This window comes from Tachyglossus aculeatus, chromosome 3, assembly GCF_015852505.1.
Source record: "Tachyglossus aculeatus isolate mTacAcu1 chromosome 3, mTacAcu1.pri, whole genome shotgun sequence".
Classification (NCBI taxonomy): Eukaryota; Metazoa; Chordata; class Mammalia; order Monotremata; family Tachyglossidae; genus Tachyglossus; species Tachyglossus aculeatus.
This window is the reverse complement of record NC_052068.1, coordinates 83,891,386-83,918,256: the sequence shown is the minus strand read 5'-3', so window position 1 is coordinate 83,918,256 and position 26,871 is coordinate 83,891,386. Positions and strand designations below refer to the sequence as shown.

The 26,871-nt window shown below is 37.9% G+C and overlaps 1 protein-coding gene across 1 annotated transcript in view; it reads left to right on the top strand.

Annotated features, from left to right (window-relative positions):
- Nucleotides 1-26,871, top strand: part of DCC (DCC netrin 1 receptor) — a 1,045,544-nt gene that overhangs the window by 489,839 nt on the left and 528,834 nt on the right. Inside the window, exons 3-5 of the mRNA XM_038743415.1 lie at nucleotides 1,729-2,013; nucleotides 11,446-11,596; nucleotides 13,935-14,071. Of these exons, the coding sequence (XP_038599343.1) occupies nucleotides 1,729-2,013; nucleotides 11,446-11,596; nucleotides 13,935-14,071 (573 nt within the window). The remainder of the gene's footprint in view (nucleotides 1-1,728; nucleotides 2,014-11,445; nucleotides 11,597-13,934; nucleotides 14,072-26,871) is intronic.

The following is a 26,871-nucleotide window of genomic DNA, read 5'->3' as shown; positions in this document are numbered from 1 at the left end:
ACTGTGAGGACAAAGACAGAACCATTTATCCAAATTCTGCACCAGAGCCAGAACACATTTTAACTAATTAAATGGAATGAGGCCTGTTTCACTAAGTTGAATGTCAGGGTGAATGGAGGATTTTGAAGGTGGTCAGTTCAATTTTTAGTGTAGTTATAGTACACCCTAGAGCTGTGTCGGAAGTGGAGCCCTGTTAGACTCAAAATTGTGCAAGAAAAAGTCCGCAAGTAGGCCTCTGATCAATAAGCCATTGCACAGATTAATTGATCTTTTTGGTCCTCATTCAGTAGTAGATCTACTGGAGATATAGATTTTTACTTTAAATGTGGGCCTGAAAGAACAGAACAAAATTGAGATGTAGAGAGTGCAAATAAATCTGTCAAGTTGAGATGAAAATAGGTTAATGCACCTTAAGGACCCTGGTGTTTTCCCAAATACACATCATCTAGTGCCTTCATCTATTCCAGTATGAGTCATAGGTATTGTGAGCTGGGAATGTGTCTGTTTCTTGTTATATCCTACTCTCTCAAGTGCTTAGTACAGTGCTTCGCACACAGTAAGCGCTGAATACATGCGATTAAATAAATGATAGTCTGGCATATATTCTTTAAATTGTTAATGGTTTATGCACTTCTGACAATTTTTTGGCTATCGCTTCCACCATTTTGATATCAAAACAAATGAAAACAAAACAAAAATATACAGTGGAGCAACTGTTTCATTGCAGAATAACTACAGAATAAGAAAGATAGAAATAAAAAGGAAGCCCAGTGAATTATTACATAGGCCCTGCTTACACCTGGTGAATTTCATGTACTTTTACCAAAAACACAAAATTAAGCAACCAAGTATACCCACATGCTGTTAATGATCCTAGGATTATGAAGCCTGAATGGCCTGAGATTTTGCATGATTAAATATGTGATTGACAGTTTATACATAGAAACTTTGGTAGCTTCGCACTGCATACTCTCAATGAGAAGCAGCATAATCTAGTGTATAGAGCATGGGCCTGTAAATTAGAAACACCGGGGTTCTAATATGTGCTCTCTACTTCTTTGCTTGGGCAAGTCAATTTTCTGTGGCTCAGTTCCCTCATCTGTGAAATGGGGACTAACACTGTAAGCCTCTAACAGTATCTTCCTCAGTACTTACTACAGTGCCTGGCACAAAATAAACACTTAAATACAATTTAAAAACAAAACAAAATAAATAATGTTTGGCTTATGGAAAGGTCTTGAAATTGGGGCAGCGATGGGAGCTGGGTAAAGCTGGGCACTCAAGAACCTAACTGTCTAGCAGGGGAGGCAAACATTTTAATTACAGATAGAAGGAACCATGGTGTATATATGATGTATATGAATCTTGCATTCATTAGCACGGTGCGCCTGTGTTGTAACTTGAGTTTTCCTTAAAGTGGGATTCATCAAGGATATAACCCTTGTATGATAGGCAAACTGAATGTGCTATTTAAGCTGGCCCTGAATGGTAGCAGCTTGCTTTTTGCTATTTGGGTGATAGATCTTTTCTTTCCCTAAATAGTACCCATTAATGACATTCTTCAAGTGATTTAGCAGTTGCCATGACCCCTAAGCCTTATGGAAATAATAGTTTCTGGGAATGGATGATTAACAAAATGCAAAAAAGCCGAAGAATAAGCAGTTTATATTTTCTGCATCTGCGTCCTTTAATTTCCTTTTTGACATTCCTTTTTATTTTTCTTCCCAGGACCACTGAGGTTCCTTTCTCAGACAGAATCTGTAACAGCCTTCATGGGAGACACAGTGCTACTGAAGTGTGAAGTAGTTGGGGAACCCATGCCAAGCATCCACTGGCAGAAGAACCAGGAGGACCTGATCCTAAATCCTAGTGACACACGGATAATTGTCTTACCCTCTGGAGCTTTACAGATTAGTAGACTTCAAACAAGCGACAGTGGGGTCTACAGATGCCTTGCCAAAAATCCTGCTAGTTTGAGAAGTGGAAACGATGCAGAAGTCAGAATTTTGTCAGGTATGGGATTCTTCTCCTGTTCCATTTCATGAAATAGAGATCATCATTACATGAGGTAATAACAGGTCCTGGTTGTATCCATACCTGTTTGCATCTAATTCTTTTTGGCACTGGCTGATTGACACCACAAGATTTTTCCATCTCTGTATGACAAATTCCTTCACTCTAGAAACCCAAATTTCTTAGCTACTGAACCTTCCACATGGGTTACAATAACATAATCCCTTACTTTTAGAATTAAGCTATAAAACCACATATCTGCTCATTTATAAGTGATCATAAACTGAGCTATAATTCTTAATGGATCGAAAATATCCTGTCAGAGACAACCTCTCCTTCTCACTTAGAGTTAATCCAGAGGTTAAAATGAGAGTGAAAATAGTAAATAGATGTTTGTGTAGAAAGAGTACACAAAGTTCCATGCTTCTGAATTGGCCAAATTAAAATAAAGGTCACAGTCCAGGTGAATCTCCAGGATTTAAATTTGCTTAACAATGATAGAAGCTAATGGGAAAAATGCCTACTTCCTGATGCAGTTTGAGCTAAACCAAATCAATCAGTGGTACTTATTGTGTGCACTTCTAAAGTGCTTGGAAGAGAGAGTACATATAATACAAAAGAGTTGGTAGACAAACTCCCTGCTGACAAGAAACTTACGTTCTGGAGTGGGAGACAGATTTTAATATAAGTAAATGAATTAAGGTTGTTGTGGGTTTAAGATGGGGCAAATATATGCTTAAAGGGTATAGATCCAAGTGCATAAGTGACACATAGAGAGAGGGAGTAGGGAAAAAGAGGGATTAACTGGGGAAGGCTTCTTGGAGAAGATGTGCTTTTAATAAGGCTTTGAAGATGGAGATAACAGTGCTAAGAGTATATTTAGGCAGAGAACATTACAAGCTAGAGGGAAGAAATGGGTAAGGGTTTGGCACCAAGATAGAGAAGATCGAGGTACAGTAAGTTGATTTTTGAGCAGTGTAGTATGCAGACTGGCTAGATTGTAATAGTAAATCAGCAAGGTAACGTAGAAGGGGGTAAACTGATTGAGTGCCTCGAAGCCATTGGTAAGGCATTTCTGTTTGGTTTGGAGGTGGATAGACAATAACTTGGAGGTTCTTGAGGAATGGGGAGACTTGGACTGAATGTTTTCTTAGAAAAATGATCTGGGCAGCAGAGACAAGTATGGACTGGAGTGGGGAGAGACAGGAAGCAAGGAGGTCAGAGAGCAGGCTGGTTCAGTATCAAGGCAAGATACAATAAGTTCTTGGCTCAGTGTAGTGGCAGTTTAGGTGGAGAGGAAAGGGCAGATTTTAGCAATGTTGTGAAGGTGGAACTGACAGGATTTGGTGACAGATTGAATACTTGGGCCGAATGCAAGTAAAGCAGATGTGACTAGAATTATCTTCTGGTTGGAAATGTGATTTTGCTCACTATCAAAGTGATACAGACACATTTCAATCAATCAGTGAAAGTTACTGCGTATTTTCTGTGTGCAGAGCACTATCCTAAACACTTTTGAGAGTACAATACAGTACTGTTGGTAGACGCAATCACTGCCCTCAAAGATCTTCCTACCAGATTTTAGGGCAGTGTTGATTTTATCTTCTGTCATTTACACTAGAAATGAATATGATAAAGAAAAAGGCCAGAAATACCATGGAATTGATGAGTGAGAAATTTCACTCTTCCGAAATATGAAGTCCCCTCTCAGGATTGCACCTGGAGAGTTTCCAGTACTCCACCAGTCTCAGCTATGAGAGGGAGAGTCAAGCATATTCCACTCCATTCCTAGCTTGGAAAGAGGTTAGTAAGCAGAAGGCAGTCTGCTACAAGTCAGAACTCCCTTGTGCTAGGCAGCAGCGACACGGGAGAAAGTCGAGAGTGAAGACTCAAGTTTACTGCACAGAAAATGGCAATGGTAAACCACTTCTGTATTTTTACAAGGAAAACTCAATGGATACACTACCAGAACAATTTTAGGTGGAGAGTGGGGCGTTCTGGGAGAGATGTCTGTGGAATCATTACAGATGGAGACGCCTTGACAGCATAAGACAAATATGAAATAGGAATTTGGGCCAAAATTACTCAGTGAGTTTTCACAAGGAGCTGGGTTAATAATAATGATTATTGTACTTTTTAAGCACTTGCTATGTGCCAAGCATTGTTGTAAGTGCTGGGGTAGATACAAGTTAGGTTGGACACAGTCCCCATACTTCATTGGGCTCACATTCTTAATCCCCATTTTGTGAGGCACAGAGAAGTTAAGTGACTAACCCAAGGTCGCACAGCAGACAAGTGATGGAGCCAGGATTAGAACCCTTAACCTTCTTACTCCCAAGCCTGTGCCCTATCCACTACACCATGATGCTGAGCTCATATGGATTGGGTGATACAGAGGGCAGACTCCATACTCTAGACCAAAAGCCTGTTGTGGGCAGGGAACATGTATACTTTGTTGTATTATACTTTCCCAAGTGCTTAGTCCAGTACTCTGTGAACACAGTTAAGTGCTCAATAAATACCATTAATGGTTTGATTCTTTAGTACTATTGCCTTTCCAGTTGTATGCTGAATGTTATAATAATAATAATGGTATTTGTTAATCACTTTCTATGTGCCAAGAACTGTTGTAATCAATGGGGCAGATACAAGATAATCAGGTTGCCCCACGTGGGGCTCCCAGTCTTAATCTCCATTTTATACATGAGGTAACTGAGGCACAGAGAAGAAAAGTGACTTGCGCAAAGTCACACAGCTGACAAGTAGCGGAGTCAGGATTAGAACCCATGACCTCTGACTCCCAAGCCTGGGCTCTTTCCACTAAGCCATGCTGCTGCTCTGTGTTATCCAGTAATGTCTGTCCTTCCTTCTGTGTTTCTGAACAGAATTACAAAGAGAACACTCCTTTTTAACCATTTTGGAATGCTATACATTTCTTAACAGAGGGTACCTATAACTGCTAGGACTTAGGTTTGGGGACACGGCTGTTCTTTTTAGGTGTCTTTAGACTATTAATGAAATAGTTGGATAGAAAAGGAAATGTGTTAAGTCTTGATTTCGTGGCACATCTTATTATGTTTCTACACTAAATGCATTCAAAAATGAAATCTAAAATTGGGATGTCATTCCATGATAACAATCATTCAATCAGTGGTATTTATTGTGGGTTGGGAATGTGTCTGTTTATTGTCATATTGTACTGTCCCAAGGACTTAGTACATGCCCTGCCCATAGTAAGCACTGAATAAATACAAATAAATTAATACTGAGCACTTACTATATGCAGAATGGAGTTCTCAGTAACCTTATGCTTGTTTAATCAGCATGAGGAGAATGCTTTAATGTCTAAGTGCAACACATCCCAAACATGGCTTACAACAAATAAGTTGTGTATTGAAATGAAAGGAAAAAGAAATAAACAGTTGAGAAAATTCTAGTTGGATAATTCACTGTCTCAGAATCGTTAATTTTCTATTTTCAAATAATAATAGCCCTGTGTGAAGGCATCGGTACTGACTGCTCATGTTATTTATCCTCATTATTTTTTAGCCTCTATTTTCTTTGGTTTTTGGCAACACTGAAAATTTTCCAAACACAATATGGATAAAAGTATGGGTGGGGAATCAATTGCACTTTATAATGTATATTTCTTTGAATAGAGATGTCTGAATTATAGTTGGTACCACACTTACTGAGAAAGGCCTAAAATCCAATAGACACAAATTGACTGATCAATGGTATTTGAGTATTTGCTTCATGCATTGAACTAAGTTTTGGGAGGATACAATACAATAGAGTTAGAATACATGATCCCTGAACACAAGGAGCTTACAGAGGGGTAAACATTCATTAAAAATCTGGGGGAGGAAGCAAGAAAATAGAAACAGTTGGTGTTTTGTCACATATAAGACAGCAGCCAGTATTTTAGTAAAATAAGTTTTACATTCTGCCCCTTTCCCCTTTAATACAATGTGCTGTCTTAAAGAGTTCTTGCCCAAATTGTGATTTCTACAGAAAACTGTTTCTTTTAAACTTTTTTACTGAGGTTTAATGATGAAAATAGTATTTGGAACCCATCTTGTCATATGAGGAACCATTTCCTAGTTCTTTCACTTACACTTCTCTCTAGATTTCTTTCTTTCCCACAAAGTGTTTTTAAGTCCTGACCTATAAATTTGTGTTGACACAGACATTTTCACAGTGTCTATTATGTACCAGAGAAGTCTATTTCAGTGTTCTCCATGCCTCAAGTTGCTATGTATTTCCTTTATTGTCACATAACATCAGAAAATCAGCCTATTTTCACTCAATATTTAGACCCCTTGGTAGTTGCAGTTTTAAGGTCTTGGGCCAATTTCATGTCAAAATAATTTCTCTCGATCCTGTGAATAGGATTCTGGCTATTTAGACTTTCTTTACACAGAAGGGGAAAAAGTAAACATTATCACTATGTAGACTTAATTGTGAAGAGATTCACATTAATATCTTTCTCCCCCTCTAAGCTGTAAACTCATTGTGGGCAGGAAAAGTGTCTACCAAATCTGCTGTATTTTCCAGAGATCTTAGGACAGTGCTTTGCACACAATAAGGGCTTAATATCATTAATGATGGTGACAGTGATGGTAATCCTGATTCTTCTTAGATAAGATGCCTGTTATCTTAGAGGTTGGGGCACCAAACTTGAGTTAATAGGGTTAAAAGAAGTGATAGGCTTGGGATTGTAAAAAGGTGGCCATGTATTTTTTTTTGTCTTAGATACTCATTATTTATATCTCCATTTTTGAAGCTCACTAAACTTTAAGCTGTCATAAATTCAGCTCACTTTTTTTATCCTTTTTAAGAGTAGAGGTAAAATTGTACTTGCGTTTCCATAATCACCTTTTCTTGCTGTAATGAAGATTGTAGTACTTGACAGGGAAAAAACAGCTGATGATATGGCTGAGAAACTCAAAGGTCCATTCAAAATTAAAAATAGCTGTATATCTCATCCATATTTTAGTGTAAAATTTGACTATGAGATGAAATTAGCATTTTCCAGCCTCAAATAAGAGATTGCATGGACCAAGTGGGAATTTATGGCATGTAAAAGGGACAGAACTTCTCAACAAACAGCCTTCCACATGTCTGATTAAAATCCATGCCTAAATCCAAAACTTTTTCAATAGTGCAATACATTCTAAACCCAAACTTTGTTGATATGCAAAAATTATTACATTTGGATTATTTAACTTAACATTAGCATATCATAATGAAAACACTTGGTTTCTTGTTTATAAATTAAACAAAAACATATTTTTTCAGACCTATATAAACCTACTGTAAAACCATCCCCCAAAATGAGTCAAAAATACACTCATAGAAATATAGCAATGTTTAGCATGCATGGAAGGAAAATGAAAAGTCACAGATATGGCAACATTTGGAGAGACATTATGTCACATTGGGGACCAAATTAATTACAGTGAAGAACAGAAATAATAGAGCTCTACAGCAGTTACTGATAACTACTAAGAATGACTCCTTTCTCCCCTAGCTCAAAGCCATTAGGCATGGGACCAAATTTCAACTTTTTATGCACTGCATTCAATTTTTTGTGATTATTCTAGATTGGATTTTTTTTTACTCTAAATATATTCCAACAACTAAGATCAGAATGAGAATCATGTTAACATCAGAATGCTTTTCTCCTGAAGTATTCATTCAATCGTATTTATTGAGCGCTTACTGTGTGCAGAGCAATTCTGTGAAGGCCCAGATTGTGGGCACGTAGTACAAGCTGACATTTATGAGGCTTAGATGAAATAAAGTCAGTGATGTAGATTAAAAAATGCAAATATTGGGATCCAGCTGTAGAGTGCTGGACATGTTTTAAATCAGTTTTCTATTTGGTAAACAATCATAAAGAATACCAACAGTATATTGCAATGAACTTAATTTTTCAAATGATTGATTTCAGTTTCCTCATCTGTAAAATGGGTTATTATTTGCTTATTCTAACTCATACTTAGACAATGAGTCCCATGTGGGACAGGGACTGTGTCCAACCTGATCAACCTTTATCTATCCCAGCATTTAGAACAGTGCATGACACATAAGACATGTTTAACAAATGCCACAATATGAACACATACCATAATAATTGATAACTCACTTCAAAATCCACTATAACATTATTTTAGTAAGATCATTAAAGAGGAGGAGAACGGGGCCAAGGTTGTGCTACTGACTTGCTCAGGAATATCTTCCCCCCTTTAAGATCTATCCAATTTAGAAAAAGGAAATATTTTGTAAAACTGCTCAGATCTTATAATTAGGTTCTTATATTGTTATTGTACTGGGTGTTCAGTATAGTACTGCTCAGATCTTATAAAACTGCTCAGATCTTATTAGGTTGTTATTATACTGGTTGTTGGGTTTTATCAACATCATCGTTTTCTTCAACTTCCTCTTGACTTCCTTTTAAGAACAGAATCACAATTTTGAGGGATTGTGAGATAAAGTTTTTTGTATAAGGGTGAACGTGTAAAATCAAGGTTTTAAAGTAAGCTCATAGAAAGCCTAGTTATATCACAGGAGTATTAACAATAGTGCTTTAAAGATTTTCTTGAAGTCATGGGGGAGTAACATAAAACTTGTACTTCCCAAGCGCTTAGCACAGTGCTCTGCACACAGTAAGCTCTCAATAAATATGATTGAATGAATAAAATGATGGGGGCAAAAATCCTTGTTGAATGGATAGTGGGTAGCTTCAGTGAATTTCCTTCCGTGTGTCCCTCTTGCTATAATGGGGGGGTGGTTTATATTTCTATTTTCTCCCCCTCCCTCTTGGCTAAAGGCATTTGGAGAACAAGGGGAATCTGATTTTCAGCAAACATATTTACTAGAAATTAAATGTAAAAATAAATCCCCAAAGGGACAGGTGGCTGGTGCCCTCATTTTCACAAGTATTGCAGTAAGAAGATTGCATTAATGGAACTCAGTATCAGTATTGTTATCCTTTTACCTTATTATTATTATATATCAGCACCCAGCCCTATCACATAGAACAGCTTCTGCTAAACCAGTCTAAATTTCCATCTGAAAAAATGGCAACAAGTGACCATATAGTGGTTATAGCCTTTAATGCATTCTGTATACAGAGAGATCAGTATCACTTTAATGACCGATTTCTCTATTATTGCTCGCCTATAACTCTGGCCCTCTCAGCAGGATTAACAGTTCAGGCACTAGGCATGACAGTGAGATTAGGTCAGAGAATTAGGCTGGCCATTCCTCACTGACAGGAAAAAGTAAAATTGGGTTTTAGTCCGTATGAATCTAGATCTCTTTTAATCAAATTTAGAAATATGACTGGGTTCTTATGAACATTCCATTACACCAGTGACATATTAAAAGAATCAGAGGTCTCTAGTGTTAATATAAAATTGATACAATAGGGAAATATATTTCTGTTGGCACCACCAAAATATATTTTCCAGGAGGCACAAATACATCATGGCACTGTCTCCTGCCTGCTGAGTCCAGTCCCTGCCTACCAGCACTGTCATGTACCACCATCAACATTTCTTCATCCTAAATCCCTAGAAAAGTGAAAACAATTCCTCCAGCTCTTCTGCTGGCCCACACCCCATTTTGAACATGCCACTCACAAGCTGGGGAATGGGGACCTAAAAATTGCTAGGGAAAGTGGGACACAAGCCGAAACGGGATATATGTCATGCAAGAGATGGAAAATATGCTAGTGATGGTGAATTTATACTCTCATTTGACAATCTGTTGGAGGTGGGAGTAATGACCTTCTGTACTGCTGTCTAAAAACACATACATTATATTAGTCCCTTACATTAGTCATCTCGCCTCACACCCACTAAGGGGGTTGCTTAAGAAAAATTTCTGTTACTAGATATATGCACCAAAGCATTCTCTCAATTTACCTTTTCATATATTTACTACAGACAAATTATTTCCACTTCATGTTGGACACAATGTGTGTAAGGTGCATGAAAAGCATATTTAGATAATTTGTTGTTCTAATTTGGGGATATTTTTCCGTAGGTCTGGTTAAACTGGATATAGCACATTTCACTGTGAAGATAGATTATCTGGGGTGCTGAAATAACTAGAAACAGATGTGAAATGCCCCCACAAAGTTTGGGTTTCCATAGCCTTCTCTGTCACAACAGGATTTTGAATGAAGAGTCAATTTTAGTGACTTTTATAGACATTGTTATTAATATTATTACCCTGATCCTTTATTGGGATCTATCTTGAAAGTATCATGTGATCTGTGGTTTCATATTTTACTTGCATATGAGACAAACATCGACTTAAGTCCCTTGACTTGTATTCAAGACCAAATGCTCTAATGGTGGATTGTCTTTTTGCCTCTTGCCATGCAAATAGAAAAGTCCATTTTTTGTTCACATGTAAATCTTCTAGATAAACTTCAGATTTAGTATCTGATGGTCTACAGGATTGTTGTGTGTAACTTCAGGCATTGAGGAATCAATTATTTCTAAATTTTGCCAATGAGAGATGTGTTTTGATAGAATGGTTGTCCTCCTCACCAAAGTAGAGAAGCAGCGTGGCTCAGTGGGAAGAGTCAGAGGTCATGGGTTCGAATTCTGGCTCCGCCAATTGTCAGCTATGTGACTTTGGGCAAGTCACTTAACTTCTCTGTGCCTCAGTTACCTCATCTGTAAAATGGGGATTAAGACTGTGAGCCCCCCCCACCGTGGGACAACCTGATCACTTTGTAACCTCCCCAGTGCTTCGAAGAGTACTGTGCACATAGTAAGTGCTTAATAAATGCCATTATTATTAATATCGAATAGCTGCATGTAGAGAAAGTATCTGCATTCTAGGCTGAACTAGATGCACCCATGCTAAAGCAGGTGCATGGGAAATAAACGTGATCTTTGCTCTCAAAAAAATTATACTATACCCCATAAAATCTCTTTAACAGAATATTAGAAACAGTTATGTAGGTTTTCAAGTCTGGGTTCTGTGGTTCTGCATTTATGGAGCACAGTGTGTAGTCCAGTGGAAAGAGCACAGGCCTGAGTCAGAGGATGGAGGTCCTTATCCCAGCTCTACCACTTGCCTGCTCTGAGCAGGCAACTCACTTTACTTATCTGTGCCTCATTTTTCTCATCTGTGAAATGGGTATTCAATACCTTGTTCTTCTTCCTACTTAGACTGTGAGCCCCATGTAGGATGGGGACTCTGTCCAGCCTAAATTACTGGTATCTACCCCAGCACTTAACACATAGTAAGAGCTCAACAAATGCTATTATTTATTCTTATTATTGGTGACCTCTCTTTTATGTCTTCTTTATCACTAATAGTATCCTTTGTGTATTTTATTTCTCTTAGAAGCACTTCTAATCTGTGTAATAACAGTGAGATAACCCTTTGCTTTCCTTTTTATAGATCCAGGTTTGCACAGACAGCAGATTTTCCTCCAGAGACCAACCAATGTGGTTGCTATTGAAGGAAAAGATGCCATTCTGGAGTGTTGCGTTTCTGGGTTTCCTCCACCAAGCTTTACTTGGCTGCGAGGCGATGAAGTGATCCACATCAGGTATCTTATGAGGTTTTTTTGTTATGCTGATTTCCAAAAAAGAATGTAGATAGTATTTGTGGCTTTAGAGTACATGCCCCTAGCAAGATAATTGTACATTTCCTACTTTGCTTTTTGATGCAAGTAAAGGACTCCGTGCCTGGGAAAAGTAGTTAGGCTTGACTTCCAGAGACCTAATAGGAAGGGGGGTTTAAATAGTAAATTTCTTCAGTGGCAAGTCCTCATACTTAGGTCTGTAACTGACCCACTATGGCAAAGCTCAATTGCAGTGAAGTTGTACAGGGTTGGGAAACAATCTCAAAGAGCACCAAAAACAAATGTTTACGGGGATTTATAGGTTGAAATGAAACTCTATACACAAATCCATTAATCAATCAATTAATAGGTTTTTTTGAGCACCTACTGTGTATAGTGCTCTGTACCTAGCACTTGGGAGTTTACAGTGAACATTATCCCAGCCCTCATGGAGTTGAAAACATAGTGGGGAAGACAGATCATAATAATAATGCCATTTATTAAGCACTTACTATGTGCAAAGCACTGTTCTAAGTGCTGGGGAGGTTACAAGGTGATGAGGTTGTCCCACGGGGGGGCTCACAGTCTTAATCCCCATTTTACAGATGAAGTAACTGAGGCACAGGGAAGTTAAATGACTTTCTCAAAGTCACACAGCTGATACTTGGCAGAGCCGGGATTTGAACCCATGACCTCTGATTCCAAATCCCGTGCTCTTTCCAGTGAGTCACGCTGCTTCCTAAGTATTTGTTAAGTGCTTACTATGTGCAAAGCACTGTTCTAAGTGCTGAGGGGATACAAGGTGATCAGGTTGTCCCACGTGGGGCTCACAATCTTAATCCCCATTTGACAGATGAGGTAACTGAGGCCCAGAGAAGTGAAGTGACTTGCCCAAAGTCACACAGCTGACACTTGGTGGAGCTGGGTTTTGAACCCATGATCTCTAACTCCAAAGACTGTGCTCTTCAAAATTAGACATTAAATTAATTATATGACATTAAATTCAAAGTAGGAGGAAGCAACAGAGTATAAAAATATGCACATTAGTGCTGCAAGGGAAGTGAGCAAGTTCCTGGTGCTTGGGTGATGTGGAAGTGAGGAAAGTGGCAGTTACAGGAATATAGGGTGGTTAGATGAAAGATTAATGCCTCCTGGAGAAAATTTGATTACAGACTACATTTCATGAGAAGATCAGGAGATCAGTGGTTTTCCATATGTAAAAAGAGATGGAGGGAGCTCCAAGTAGCGGAGAAGGTGTGAGCACCCCAAGTCAAGGTAATAAAACTTCAACTACCCTGGTAATGTGAATATAAAACAAGTTGCAAAAAAGCATAGTGAACACCTGGAAGCTATCAAATAGTACATCCTTAGGCTTAGTCAGATTATTTCTGCTTTGTAATTTGCTCCTCATACTGCTTTGGCAGCTGCACCTAATCATCCAATGTGGAAGAAGTTTAACCCAAATGATTTCCTGTCAGGAAGCAAAGTGTGGGTACATTCATGAGCTTCCGTTCCAGAACGACTGTAAGAGACATATTGGATAGAGAGGCTTGAATTATTAGTTGGCTCAAAAATATTTAGACAGATTAATGATTGTTAAGGATATTAGAAATCTCTTTGATCTTGAGAATCATCAGAATGTTCCTTCAAGCATTTTTCGATGCCTGAGTCAGAATTCTTGTTGAAATGGACCATTGGATCTGACCCAGATTCCCTTATGTCACCGATACTAGAGTAATTGGGAGAGTCTTTGTATTAAAATAACAATATTTTCAAGATTGGAGTTAAAAGATTAGAGATAGTATTTCTTTATTTATTTATTTACTTATTTATTCATCTTGTATTCTACCCCTTAAAATCTGTTAAACAGAATATTAGAAACAACTATTTAGCTTTTCAAGTCTGGGTTCTATGTTTCTGCACTTATGGAGTACAGCGTATAGCCCAGTGGCAAGAGCACAGGCCTCAGAGTCAGAGGACAGAGATCCTGATCACGGCTCTGTCACTTGCCTGCTATGTGACCCTGAAGAAGTCACTTTACTTATCTGTGCCTCAGTTTCCTCATCTGTAAAATGGGTATTCAATGCCTTGTTCTTCCTCCTACTTAGACTGTGAGTCCCATGTAGGATGGGGACTCTGTCCGGCCTGAGTTACTTGTCTCTATTCCAGTGGTGTAGTGCATTGTCCTAGGTATTTGGGAAGTACGGAATAAAGAAGGGACACATTTTGTCCCTGCAAACAGATTACCATATAAAAATTATCGTGGCTTTTTAGGGTTTGAGGGTCTAATAATACCCTAATCTCACAATTTTCTTTTTCACAGGACCAAAAAGTATTCTTTATTAGGTGGCAGTAACTTGCTTATCTCCAATGTAACGGATGATGATTCTGGAACATACACGTGTATTGTTACCTACAAAACTGAGAACATTAGTGCCTCTGCAGACCTCACAGTAATGGGTGAGTACAAACTCCAGACTGACACAAAGCATACCCTTTGCAACACATCCCCTGCTTCCTATTTTTAACATGAATCACTGAATTGCTTCATTTGTACTTGTGTAAGTAGAAGTTCTAATACTCTATGTTCTTAGCTTAATTAGTCATATATAGGCCAAATTCAATAATTAGATACTTAATTATGTATGTATGTATGCTCTAGATAAATGAAACCCCAAGAGAAGTTGTCTATTCAGATATGCTATTAAATGTATACAATACCAAAAACATAAAAGCCTCAGGGTAGAAACATTTAACTACAAGATTCTAGTATAGCTGGATAACAAGTACTAACAGTGCTCAGTATCTAGTGTCCAAAATTTCAAGTTATGGTGCTTTCCCAAGGTCATAATTACTAGCAAGGGAATAGCTGCTGGGTTTGAGTGGAGGAGAATCCCTAAATGTAAATTCACAGATGGACCATTTTTCTTCCGTGAGTTTTCCAGAAATACAAGTGTGCTTCCTTCCAGTAACATGATGTGTTGTAATTCAGAGGTTGGTGCCATAAGTAGTCTATATTGTATAATAATGCATCTCATGCAAGAATACTAACTTGCAATTGCCTATGCAAATTTGGGTGATATAATAACTTTTTCAGATGGTGGTGACTTTAGATGCTTCCTAAAAGTAAATATTTTCTAAAACAGTAAATTTTGCCATCATCGTTATTGTCTGCTCTTATCTGGTAGAAGAAATATTTTGGCTTTTTTAATGTGACAAGTTTCTGTACCATCTTAATGTCGCTCAATGCGGGTTAAAACCATACTGTTCTCAGCTAATACCTAGACAAAAAATGGCAACTAACATCAAATTATCCGTTTTGCTTTCTGGCTTCAAAACTCATGCATAAAAGTATTTTCATTAATAAAAAGAATTTTCATTTAAATAGAGTATATAATGTTTGTTTAAAACTCCCTTTTTTTTTTTTTCAAAACTCCTAGTGTAGATTAATTTTATCCACACATTGAACAGGGTCTCATACATTTTTTCTAGAAGTAACACCATGTACTATTTCATGACTAAAGCTACAATGCTTTTAAAAGAGTACAAGTTTGTTCACTGTTTGGTGGTTTTATTATTTAATGTAGAAGATGGGAAAAGACATAAATTGAAAATTTCTGGAATACTACATATTTTCAATGTTCAGAAACTTTGAGTGACATTATTTTGCACTTAGAATCAATCATTTTTGAGAATAATTTTCTCATGTTAGTTATAAGATATACTACACTAGGGCTGTAATGGACTCTTATATAAATTTTCCCATGCAAATATCTCAGGTCAGCTTCTAATTTCAAATCAGGGTTCATGGCTGTATCCTGATTGCAACTGTTGTATCATTTGCCACATTTATTAAATTCATTTTACCAAAGAAAAACTGTGCTCTCCAAGATTTCAGTGGCAGCTTTGTGGATGAGTTGGAAAATCTACGTTAATTTTACTTGTCTTAATAACCACCCAGATGATCTAGTTGGAATAAAGAAGGCCCCAGTAGAAACTGATTGAGTGTGTACGCCCTAGATGTGAATTTAGTCATGTTGCTGGTTTTTACTTTAGAAGTAGCACTTTAAATTACAATGAAATGGTTGTTTATTATAAAAGTCACACCAACCAGAATCTTATCTTTCTTTCAGTGAAGGTATGGATGGTGGGGTAGTAAGTAGATGCCAATGGTTCCTAACAGCATATATATATTCCTTTCACATAATTTTAGCTTCATTTTCAAAGTGAGAGCCACTGAAGGACATGTTAATTAGATGGTACTCTTTTCTTTCATCATTTCATCAAGTTCATAAAGTGTTTACCCCCTGCGTTGAAAGTGCGCAGGATTGAATTGTTTACATATAGCTAGAGGTAGAATTTTTATTTAATAAGAGTGAATTCAGACTCAATGAAACATAAATTATTAGTTATAACCTTAAATGCTTTTATGAAATGAATGTGTAAACAAATGTATAAAGCACATTTAGTTCTTTTTAGAAGGTTAATCCAAATAAAATGGAATACAGCCAATCAATCCATTGTATTTGAGCATTTATTGTGTGCAATGCACTGTACTGCATTACAGTGTACACTGTACTGTATTACAGTGCGTAAGTGGTTATGAGAGTACAATTCCACAAAGTTGGTAAACACTTTCCCTGCCCAAAAAGAGTTTGCAGCCTAAAGTCTAGAGCCAACAGTTATATTAACTTGGGTAGACTATACTTGTGCCATTACTCTTGAGAATTCTAAACAAGATTGCATTTAGCTGTTACGGATCAAATGCAGCAACCATGCCCTTCATATCTTTTCTTTCTTAAGCATTTTGATTTTTACACTGTTTTTCTTCTACAAGAATATTTCAATTAATACTCCTAACTCTCTCAGCTGAATTTCTGTTTATAGAACAAACCCAACCACACTACTTGTACTCTTCAGCATATTTGACATCGTTTATTTTGAACTGAAACAACTAAGGGGCTCATCAGGTTGTGATGGAAAGTAAATGGTAAATCTGTATTCAGAGAGAGAGGAAAAAAAAAATCCATGTAGAGTCTACCTGAAATGCTCACCCCATATTTTTCTGAACAGTAAAACAAATGGAATTAAAAAACAATATCAATTGGCCTATTCTTGACTTTAGAAGTAACTAAAGTCACCCCCCAAATCTCATTTGACATACCTTACTTCTACATCAGTGTCCCTTAAAGTTTGAGTTGATTGTGTCCTTTATTATATGAAAAAGTTTCTAAGTACATTTTCCCATCTTTCCCTTATGCACATTCTCTGAACATGGGCTTAAAGAACCTCTGCAACCCCCTTTCCTGTGCTCTTTCAGAAAGCAAATAACTGTTTCAATGAGCTAATAACTTACTGACTCTGCAGGCAGTCAGATAATAGAACAGACTACCCAAGGAGGTGTTGGAACATCATCTTTAGAACGAGTCAAGAAGGGAGCAGTCTGGAAAATGCTGGGGGGATGTTACAAAAACCTACTAAAACTGTCAGCCAGTAACATAAGGTGATGGGGATAGAAAAAGCACCTAATAACTCCCTTTCTGCCTTTTGCACAGATTAATATGAAGGACTGGTATGAAGACTGACAGGCATCTAGCCTGGGAAGCATGAACTGAAAGAAAAGTAGGGCTTTAATGAATAGATAGGTTGGGGTCCAGAAAATTCAGGGGTCTAGTCTACCCTCTGCAGTCAAGCCAAAGGATAAGGTAATTCAGGAAAAAAAATGCAGTACTTTGTCGTTGTCTAGGGATATGGGGAGGCTTGTCAGCATCTTGTCCCCAAAGCACCCCATAGCAATCCATACTATAAGGAAACAATGGATTTTGTGCCTAGCACTTAAATTGAATTCAGTATGTAATGTGAACTTTGGAATTATATCTGAAATAGGAGGAAGACCCTTTATATTTTATCTAAAATGTCTGAGATTGTGAGTTTCCTTACACATCTAAGAGAGGATGGTTCCTTAGGTAATAAATCCATCATTTCACAGCTCTAGATGTTTTTTATAGTTGATAGTTTGTCTATAATTTGTAGGAAAAAACATGGTGGAGCATCAGTGTATTCTTTGCGGGGGTCAGTAAGCATGTGGAAGGAGCAGAAACCGTGGATACAATACACTAGAAGCAGCATGGCTCAGTGGAAAGAGCATGGGCTTTGGAGTCAGAATCCCAGCTCTGCCAATTGTCAGCTGTGTGACTCTGGACAAGTCACTTAACTTCTCTGTGCCTCAGTTACCTCATCTGTAAAGTGGAGATTAAAACTGTGAGCCCCCAGTGGGACAACCTGATTACCTTGTAACCTCCCCAGCGGTTTGAACAGTGCTTGCACATAGTAAGCGCTTAATAAATGCCATTGTTATTATTATTATTATTTAGATTTTCAAATGGGTTTTGATTACCTTCCACATATAAATCTTTTTAGAAAAACTGATGATGATGATGGCATTTGTTAAGTGCTTACTATGTGCAACTGCATATTCAAGGATTGGAGACAATTTTCTCACGTGGGTAAAAACTGGCTAAACTATAGAAAATGTAGGGGATGGAGACGTAGGTATTCTTAAGGATTGAAAAGCGTAAATAGTGTGCTCTCCAATTGTTTGACTGGTTTCATTATCATTTCAAAAATGAACCAGTGGTGGGTAATTACTCTGAAATTTCCAAATCTTCACAAGAGATTGGGTGTAGAAATGCAGTGCAGAAGGGAATAAGCAAGCAAGAAGAAACTATCAACCAGAGTAAACGGGCAGAAAACTGGCAGCAGAGTTTTATTGCGTGCAAATTCAAGGTAATGTATCTATAGAAAAAGAATCCAAGCTACAAATATATGATGGAGAATCAACTGGTCATTAGTATGTACTACATTCTTTGTGTGGAGCACTGTATCAAGTTCTGGGAAGAGAACAGTATAATTTGTAGATATGGAACTTGCCATCAAGAGAAGCAGCGTGGCCTAATGGAAAGAACATGGACTTTGGAGTACAAGGAACTGGGTTCTAATGCTGGCTCCTCATTATGTTAGTTTCCTCTACTGTAAAATGGGGATTTGATACCTGTTCTCCCTCCTACTTAAAATGTAAGACCCATGTGTGAACCGATAATCTTGTATCTACCTCAGGGCTTAGTACAGTGCTTGGCACATAGTAAGCACTTAATAGATACTACTGTTATCAAACAACTTGCAATCCAGCAAGGGAGAAAAAAACTAAAACTGTTAGGGAAAAGTAACAAGAATTTTAAAATGTGTGCAAACGTGATTGAGTAGGGCAGGAGAGGACATAAGAAGCTTGTTTTTATACCACTCACTCACTTTCAGTAGGTATTTCCTCCCAAGTTGGCTGTGTTCCTTTCAAGTGATATGGAATCTTCTAAATGTCCATTATCCTGTTATACTGTACTCTTCCAAGCACTTACTATAGTGCTCTGCACACAATAAGCACTCAATACATAGGTTGATTGATTGGTTATGTGAAAGTGCCAAATTACAGAGATTCATCAGAGGTCTGAACTATCAGAGAATCAAATCCCATCAATCGTATTTATTGAGCACTTACTGTATGCAGAGCACTGAACTAAGTGCTTGAGAGAGTACAACGCAAGATCTTGGAGTCTTATCGAGTGTTCCTTCAAGAGATTGGTTTAATTTGGGGTGGGAAACAGAGACAGAAAAGCAGCTTGAAGTAGTAGAAAAAACACAGGATTGTGCTACAAGAGACCTGGGTTGGAGTCCCAGTTCTACCACTGGCTTGCTATACTTCCTGGAGCAATTCACTCTAACTGCTCTGAACCTCAGTTTCCTTGTCTGTAAAAGGGGGATAAAATAGATTGCGAGTTCCCACAGGGACACAGGGACTGTGTCCAATCTACTAACCTTGATTCTATCTACCCCTGTGGTTAGCACACAGTAAACATTTAATAAGTGCCATCAGTATCATCATTATTATTGCCATATTCAATAGCCTCTGCAGCCCAATTATCCCACCCTTACAGTTGAGAAGGAAATAAAATATTTTCTTTGTTCCGATCATTATAGCTATGGGCTAAGGAGAGGAACTGAAGGAGCAGAAGGGTGACAATTGGGAAAAGCAGAAGAGGATAGTTCATTAAGGCTGCTACTGACCAGGTAGAAGGAACCAAGGGGTGAGAATTGGACAACACACTGTTATGAGAAGCAGCGTGGCTTAGTGGGAAGAGCACAGGCTTGGGAGTCAGAGGTCATGTGTTCTAATCCCGGCTCCACCACTTATCAGCCGTGTGACTTTGGGCAAGTCACTTCACTTCTCTGTGCCTCAGTTACCTCATCTGTAAAATGGGGATTAATACTGTGAACCCCATGTGGGACATCCTGATTACCTTGTATATACTCCAGAGCTTAGAACAGTCCTGGGCACATAATAAATGCTTAACAAATACCATCATTATTATTATTATTGTATATAGCACTTGGAAGAGGTGATTAGAAGTAGGAGAAACAGTTTCAATAATGATTAATGATTATGATTCTTGTTGAGCGCTTACTATGTGCCAAACACAACTTAAAGCCCTGGGGTAGATGCTAGTTAATCATATTGGGCACAAACCCTGTCCCATATGGGACTCACAGTCTTAATCTCTATATTTACAGATGAGGTAACTGAGGCACAGAGAAGTTAAGTAACTTGGCCAAGGTCCCACTGCAGACAAATGGTGGAGGCAGAATTAGAACCCAGGTCTTTCTGAATTCCAGGCCCATGCTCTTTATCCTCTTCTTCCTTCTTTCTCCTTCCTTCCTTTTTCTTCTCCTGCTTTCCTTAAAGCTAGACATAATTACCCAGGTAGTAACATCTAATTGTTAAATTAGATGCAAAAATTAGAGAAGAAGTTGGACAGTTATGTGAACAATGGGGTAGTATAAAATGTGATTTTTCAGGAAAAAACGTGAGATGAAACTACCTTTTCTTTGGTTTTCGGTCCATGTCCATGGTTCATACAACCTGAATATGTTAGCACATAGCTAATTCAAGCAGTTCTGTTAGCATCACCACGGGAAAAATATAATAAAGAGCAATCAAAATCAACAAGATTTTGGCTCAGTGGAAAGAGCACGGGCTTTGGAGTTAGAGGTCGTGGGTTCAAATCCTGGCTCCACCACTTGTTAGCTGTGTGACTTTGGGTAAGCCACTTAACTTCTCTGTGCCTCAGTTACCTCATCTGGAAAGTGAGGATTAAGACTGTGAGCCCCACTTGGGACAACCTGATCACCTTGTATTCCCCCCCCATCCTGCACTTAGAACAGTGCTTTACTCATAGTAAGTGCTTAATAAATGCCATTATTATTATTAACAAGGGGAAGTGGAGAAGCTACCATATGAAAATGTATGATTAGGACCCAGTCTATAAAAACAAAGTATTAATATGAGCAGTATTTATTATGCATCTGCTGGGTGAATTACACAGTGAGTGCTTGGAAATGAAGTTATAAATAGGATTTTTGCTTTCTAGGACTTTCAGTCTAAGTCATGGGCCTTGGAGTCAGGGGAAACTGAGTCCAAATCTCAGCTCTACTACTTGCCTGCTGTGTGAGTTTGGCTAAGTCACTTAACTTCTGTTCCTCAGTTTCATCATCTATAAAATCAATTTATTGAGCACTTATTGTGTGCAGAGCACTGTACTAAGCACTTGGGAGAGTACATTATAACAGACACATTCCCTGCCCACAATGGGTTTATAGGCTAGAGGATTCAATCCCTGTTTTCCATCCTCCTTAGACTGTAAGACTCATGAAGGACAGGAGCTGTCTGACATAGGCACACTGTAGGCTGTTAACAAATACTACAATTATCATCATTATTTTGAAGCCTAATATTGGAAAGCCTCAAACCAACAAAATGAAGCATTTTTTAGTGGGTGTTAGCATGTGTAAGTTTTTGCTACAGAAAGTTTTACAGTTTAAAAATATCAATAGGTTCATGAAGAATTAATAGATGAAATAGGCATAACAAGTTGTCTCCATAGCTTGATGGCTAATACCACTAATCTTAAATCTTTGGCAATGTAAAATTTCTACTTTCTAGAGAAGCAGAGTGGCTCAGTGGAAAGACCTCGGGCTTGGGAGTCAGAGGTCATGGGTTCCAATCCTGGCTCTGCCACTTGTCAGCTGTGTGACTCTGGGCACACAGAGTTCTTAACTTCTTAAGAAGTTCTTAACTTCTCTGTCCCTCAGTTACCTCATCTGGGAAATGGGGATTAAGACTGTGGGACAACCTGATAACCTTGTATCACTTAGAACAGTGCTTGGCACATAGTAAGCACTTATCAATTGCCATCATTATTATTATTATTACTTTTCAGAACTACTTTTGAACATGATTATTTCGCATTTTTAGACTGCGTTGTTGAGAAATTCTAGTGACTTTGTGAATTTTATAATCTTTTGATTGATTTTAAGTGTTACCTTACACTAAAATGATTTAGATGTTAGATATGAAATCAAAGTTACACTGATTCCTTCAAGAGAATAACATGTTAATTATATATTGGATATAAGATTCTAGGGTCTTGTGTTTCATAATTTCTGCAGCATTCTACATTTAAATTTTCTGTCTCCTTTTATGATATTACATAGTTATGCAATATGATGTGAACAGTAATTTCCAAAGTGGTTGATAATCTATGCAGTGTACAACAAAATAAAACATGTAGGGTTTGTTCAAATGATTGTGTCTATTGCTTCCTCTTAATCTAGTAGGTCGATCACTATCAGATAAAGATAGGGAGGTTAATTAGACAGAATTTGTTGTTTAAATTCACGCAAATGGTTCAGATATTTTTATGCTGTTGCTGTTTCTTCATCTTTTTACAGACATAAAGCTAAGTGATATGGGGGTTGAACTCTGATACCATCAAATTATTTGGGCAAAGGATCTTGGAGGAGATGAGATTTCAGAAGGGCTTTGAAAATAGAGAGGGCTGAAATTTGACAGATTTGAAGTGGGGTGGAGCACCAAAATGGAGTCAGAGGCAGGGAGTTGAGAACAAGCCATAATGAGAAGATAACCATGGGAAGAATAGGAAGGGAAAGGTAAGAGGGACTGAGATAATGGAGTACCTTAAAGCCAGTCACTCAGTGAATTAGTGGCATTTATTGACTCCTAAAAAAAATGTGGTTTTTAAGTGCTTGCCATGTGCTATATTAAGTCCTGGAGTAAATACAAGATCATCAGATCCCACCTGAAGCTCAAATTTTAAGTAGAGGGAGAATAGGTATAGAAGCCCCACTTTAAAGATGAGGGATCTGAGGCCCAGAGAAGTCAGGTGACTTGCACGGTCACACAGCAGGTAAATGCACTTGGATCTGTGACCTTTGGGCATTTGACAATCGTATTACCCTCAGCTCCACAATAAAATAGATATCTTTAAATAATATATTCCAAGCTATGTATTGATGTTAATGTCTGTCTCTCCCTGTAGACTGCAAGCTTGTTGTTGGCAGGGAACATGTCTGCCAACTCTGTTGTATTGTACTCTTCCAAGTGCTAGACTGTGAACCTGTTTCTAGACTGTGAGCCCGTTTCTAGACTGTGAGCCCATTGTTGGGTAGGGACTGTCTCTATATGTTGCCAACTTGTACTTCCCAAGCGCTTAGTACAGTGCTCTGCATACAGTAAGTGCTCAATAAATACGATTGAATGAATGAATGAATGAATGTGCTCTGCACATAGCACAAAGGCCATTGATTCCACATCAATCAGAAATGTCTTACTTAAAATGACTTTAAAGCACCTAATCACCTCGCTCCTAGTACCTTACCTCCCTGATTTCCTACTACAACCCAGCCCTCTACTGCCAACCTACTCCCTGTTCCTTGATCTCTTCCGACTGGCTTCCAACCTCTCCCCCAAGTCCCTCCTCTTGCCTGAAACACACTGCTTTTTCATATCTGGCAGATGACTCTCTCCCTACCTTAAAAATGCATCTTCTCCAAGAGGCATTCCCCAAATAAATCATTTCATATTATTCCACTCCCTTCTGTATTGCCCTTGCACTTGGAATTGCACTCTCAATCACCACCATCATTCCCTCAGCCCCACAGCGCTTATGTACATATCTGTAACATTTATAGTAATGTCTTATCCCTTTCTAGACTGTAAACTTATTGTGGGAGGGAACCAATCTACTAAGTCTATTATATTGTACTCACCTAAGCACTTAGTACAGTGCTATACATACAGTAAATGCTCAATTAACACATCTGTTTAGGTGGCTGAGGTGGAATTAGAATCCAGGTTTTTTGATTCCCATTCCCTTGCTTTTTCCATTAGGCAGGCTGGTCCCTGTGCAGAGCCTGTAGCTGTAGACTGTGATCTTCTTGTGGGCAGGGATTGCTTCTACTGACTCTGTTGCATTGTATTCTCCCAAGTATTCCGGGCAGTTCTCTGTGCACAAGAAGCCCTCTATATATATCATTGTTTGACTGTAGAGCAATCAGAGCAATCAATAGATTTCAGTGCAATTAATCATATTCATTGAGCATTACTTGGTGCAGAGCACTGCACTGAGCACTTGGGGAAGTACAATATAACAGACTTAGTAGACACTTACCCTGCCCAAAACGATCTTACCATGTACCAAGATCTTGGGAAAGTACAATACCATAGAGTTGGTAGACATGATCCTTGCCCTCGAAGACTTTGCAGTACAGCAGGGACGAGATAATTTTTGATGTGGAAAGGTTTCTGTGGCATGAACAGATGACATTTGAGAAAGATGATTGAAGCAGTGGAGTGAAGTATAGGCTGCAGATTATAGAGGCTTTAAGTAAAGAGATCATTAAAGAGGTCAATACCCTGGAGTGGTAGTGGTAATCAAAGAAATACTTGAATTATCTCCCTCCTTTACATACCCCCTTCCCAACACACAGCACATACACATGATTAACTCCCATGTCTTTAGATAAAAGTTATATATATATATATATATATACATATATATATATATGTATATATATATATATATATATATATAAATACATGTACATATGTGGGTCTACATCGTCGTGTGTATCTGTACAAATATTACACACATAATGGAAAGGGAGATTGAAGAAGAAGTGCTGTTTATTTGCCTATGTAAATAGTTATCTATTGTTATCTATTTATTTCTTGATTTTATTTATAGACCCATGGGGGAAAGTGTATTTTGACTCAAACTTCCAATAATAAAGATGTAGTCTAATCATGCCTCTAGCACTGTGAATGTAAGTGATCTTTGAAGTGTTTGGTGGTTTGCATCAACTAAACAATTTTGCATCACTTTAAAGTATATTCAGGTTTAGCACAGAAATGCCTGAAGACCACAAGACACTTTTTAATCATGTCAGAAGGTTTGGAAATAGCATAAATTATTTTTCCCTTTACTGTGATTAGAAGTCAAATGAGCTGCAAAAAAAAAAAAAAAAAAAACATAGGCAGATAAAGGAAATAGAAATATAATGGAAATGGGTGGTTTTCAATTCATTCTTGGAGATTTGTGTTAGCAAAAGCACTCAATTGAGCCCCAAAATTTCTTTTTAAATACTGCTCACTTCCACAAGTGATGGCTGTGAAATTCATAAAGGAGCAATACAGAAAAGAGTAGCATTTTTTACAAGTGAATTTTTTCCCCCCGGTTTTCTTCTGTTAATCCCTCTCAAAGAAAATCGAAGCAAAAATCAACTTCCGATACATTTTCCTTTCTCGCAAAATCAGGTTACCTTATTCAGGAAAGCTGTTGGGGTGCTAGTCCAGATTGAGGCCTTCCCAGACTGAGCCCCCTTTTTCCTCACCTCCTCCCCATCCTCCCTCCTTCCCCTCCCCACAGCACCTGTATACATCTTTGTACAGATTTATTACTCTATTTATTTTACTTGTACATATTTACTATTCTATTTATTTTGTTAATGATGTGCATCTAGTTTTACTTCTATTTATTCTGATGACTTGACACCTGTCCGCATGTTTTGTTTTGTTGTCTGTCTCCCCGTTCTAGACTGTGAGCCCGCTGTTGGGTAGGGACCGTCTCTATATGTTGCCAACTTGTACTTCCCAAGTGTGCTTTGCACACAGTAAGTGCTCAATAAATACGATTGAATGAATGAATGAGTGAATGGCTAGGGAGATTTGGTAACATCAGATTTTCTGCTGATACTTGGGTGACTTTGATTTGGGTAGATAAAAGGTAATCAGGTTGTCCCACATGAGATGCTCCGTCTTAATTCCCATTTTACAGATGAGGTAACTGAGGCACAGAGAAGTTAACTGACTTGCCCAATGTCACACAGCTGATAAGTGGCGAAGCTGGGATTAGAACACATGACCTCGGACTCCCAGCCCCATGCTCTTTCCACTAAACCAGGCTTGTGAAATGAATGCATGCTTCTTATGACATGAATTTCATTTAATACATCATTCTAGAAAGGTTTTCACTTTACGCTTTCATTATGAAAAAGGTTGTGTAATTGAATTAACCTAGAAAATAGAGATTAGTATCCAGATTTTTTCAGCATATGATTTTCCATTGAAAAGTGGGTTTACTTTACAAACACACCCATTCACACCCATCCACCTCCTTTCAGTGCTAGCACATGCACGGTGGGAAAAAACAGTATTTAGATCCAATCCTGAACTGAGTACTGACCTCCTGGTTTTTCTACAGCTGAATTTTGGTTCCTGAAGTTTGTATTTTAGTAACCAAAGTAAATGGTATTTCATTTTCCTGATCTTGTTGTCTCATTAAGGTTAGCCATTTTCCCAAGTTTATCTAGCGATGAGCAAGTAAGTCTTCCGTTTTTCTTAACACAAAGCTCTTGTTCTGTAGAGGAGTTAATATTATTCATTAAGTTTTAAATGTAGTGTAATTAAGAAGTGAAAACTGTTATTAAATTCCAATTTAAGTATTTATGAAGTTTCCTTTTCCCTCTTTAACAAAAGCAAAGGCATATAGAATAGTAAAAACTAAACAGAGGAATATTGAAACATTCACAAACACTAAGCTAAGCAACTGTGCAAGAATGTTCTGAGGTTCACATACTGTTAAATCTTCTCTGGGTGTGTCTTTCCCTCTCTTCAAACCTGTACCAGTTTCCTTGATAAAGCTATAGATTCTAGATTCCTTTTGCACGGACTTCCTTAGTTTTACCTGCTATTAGCTAAAATATCAGCAGTGACGATGCATAGAATAGGAAATATGCTACTGAAACATCTATCAATTTTTTTAAACAACCCACAAAATGAATAAAGGATTTTA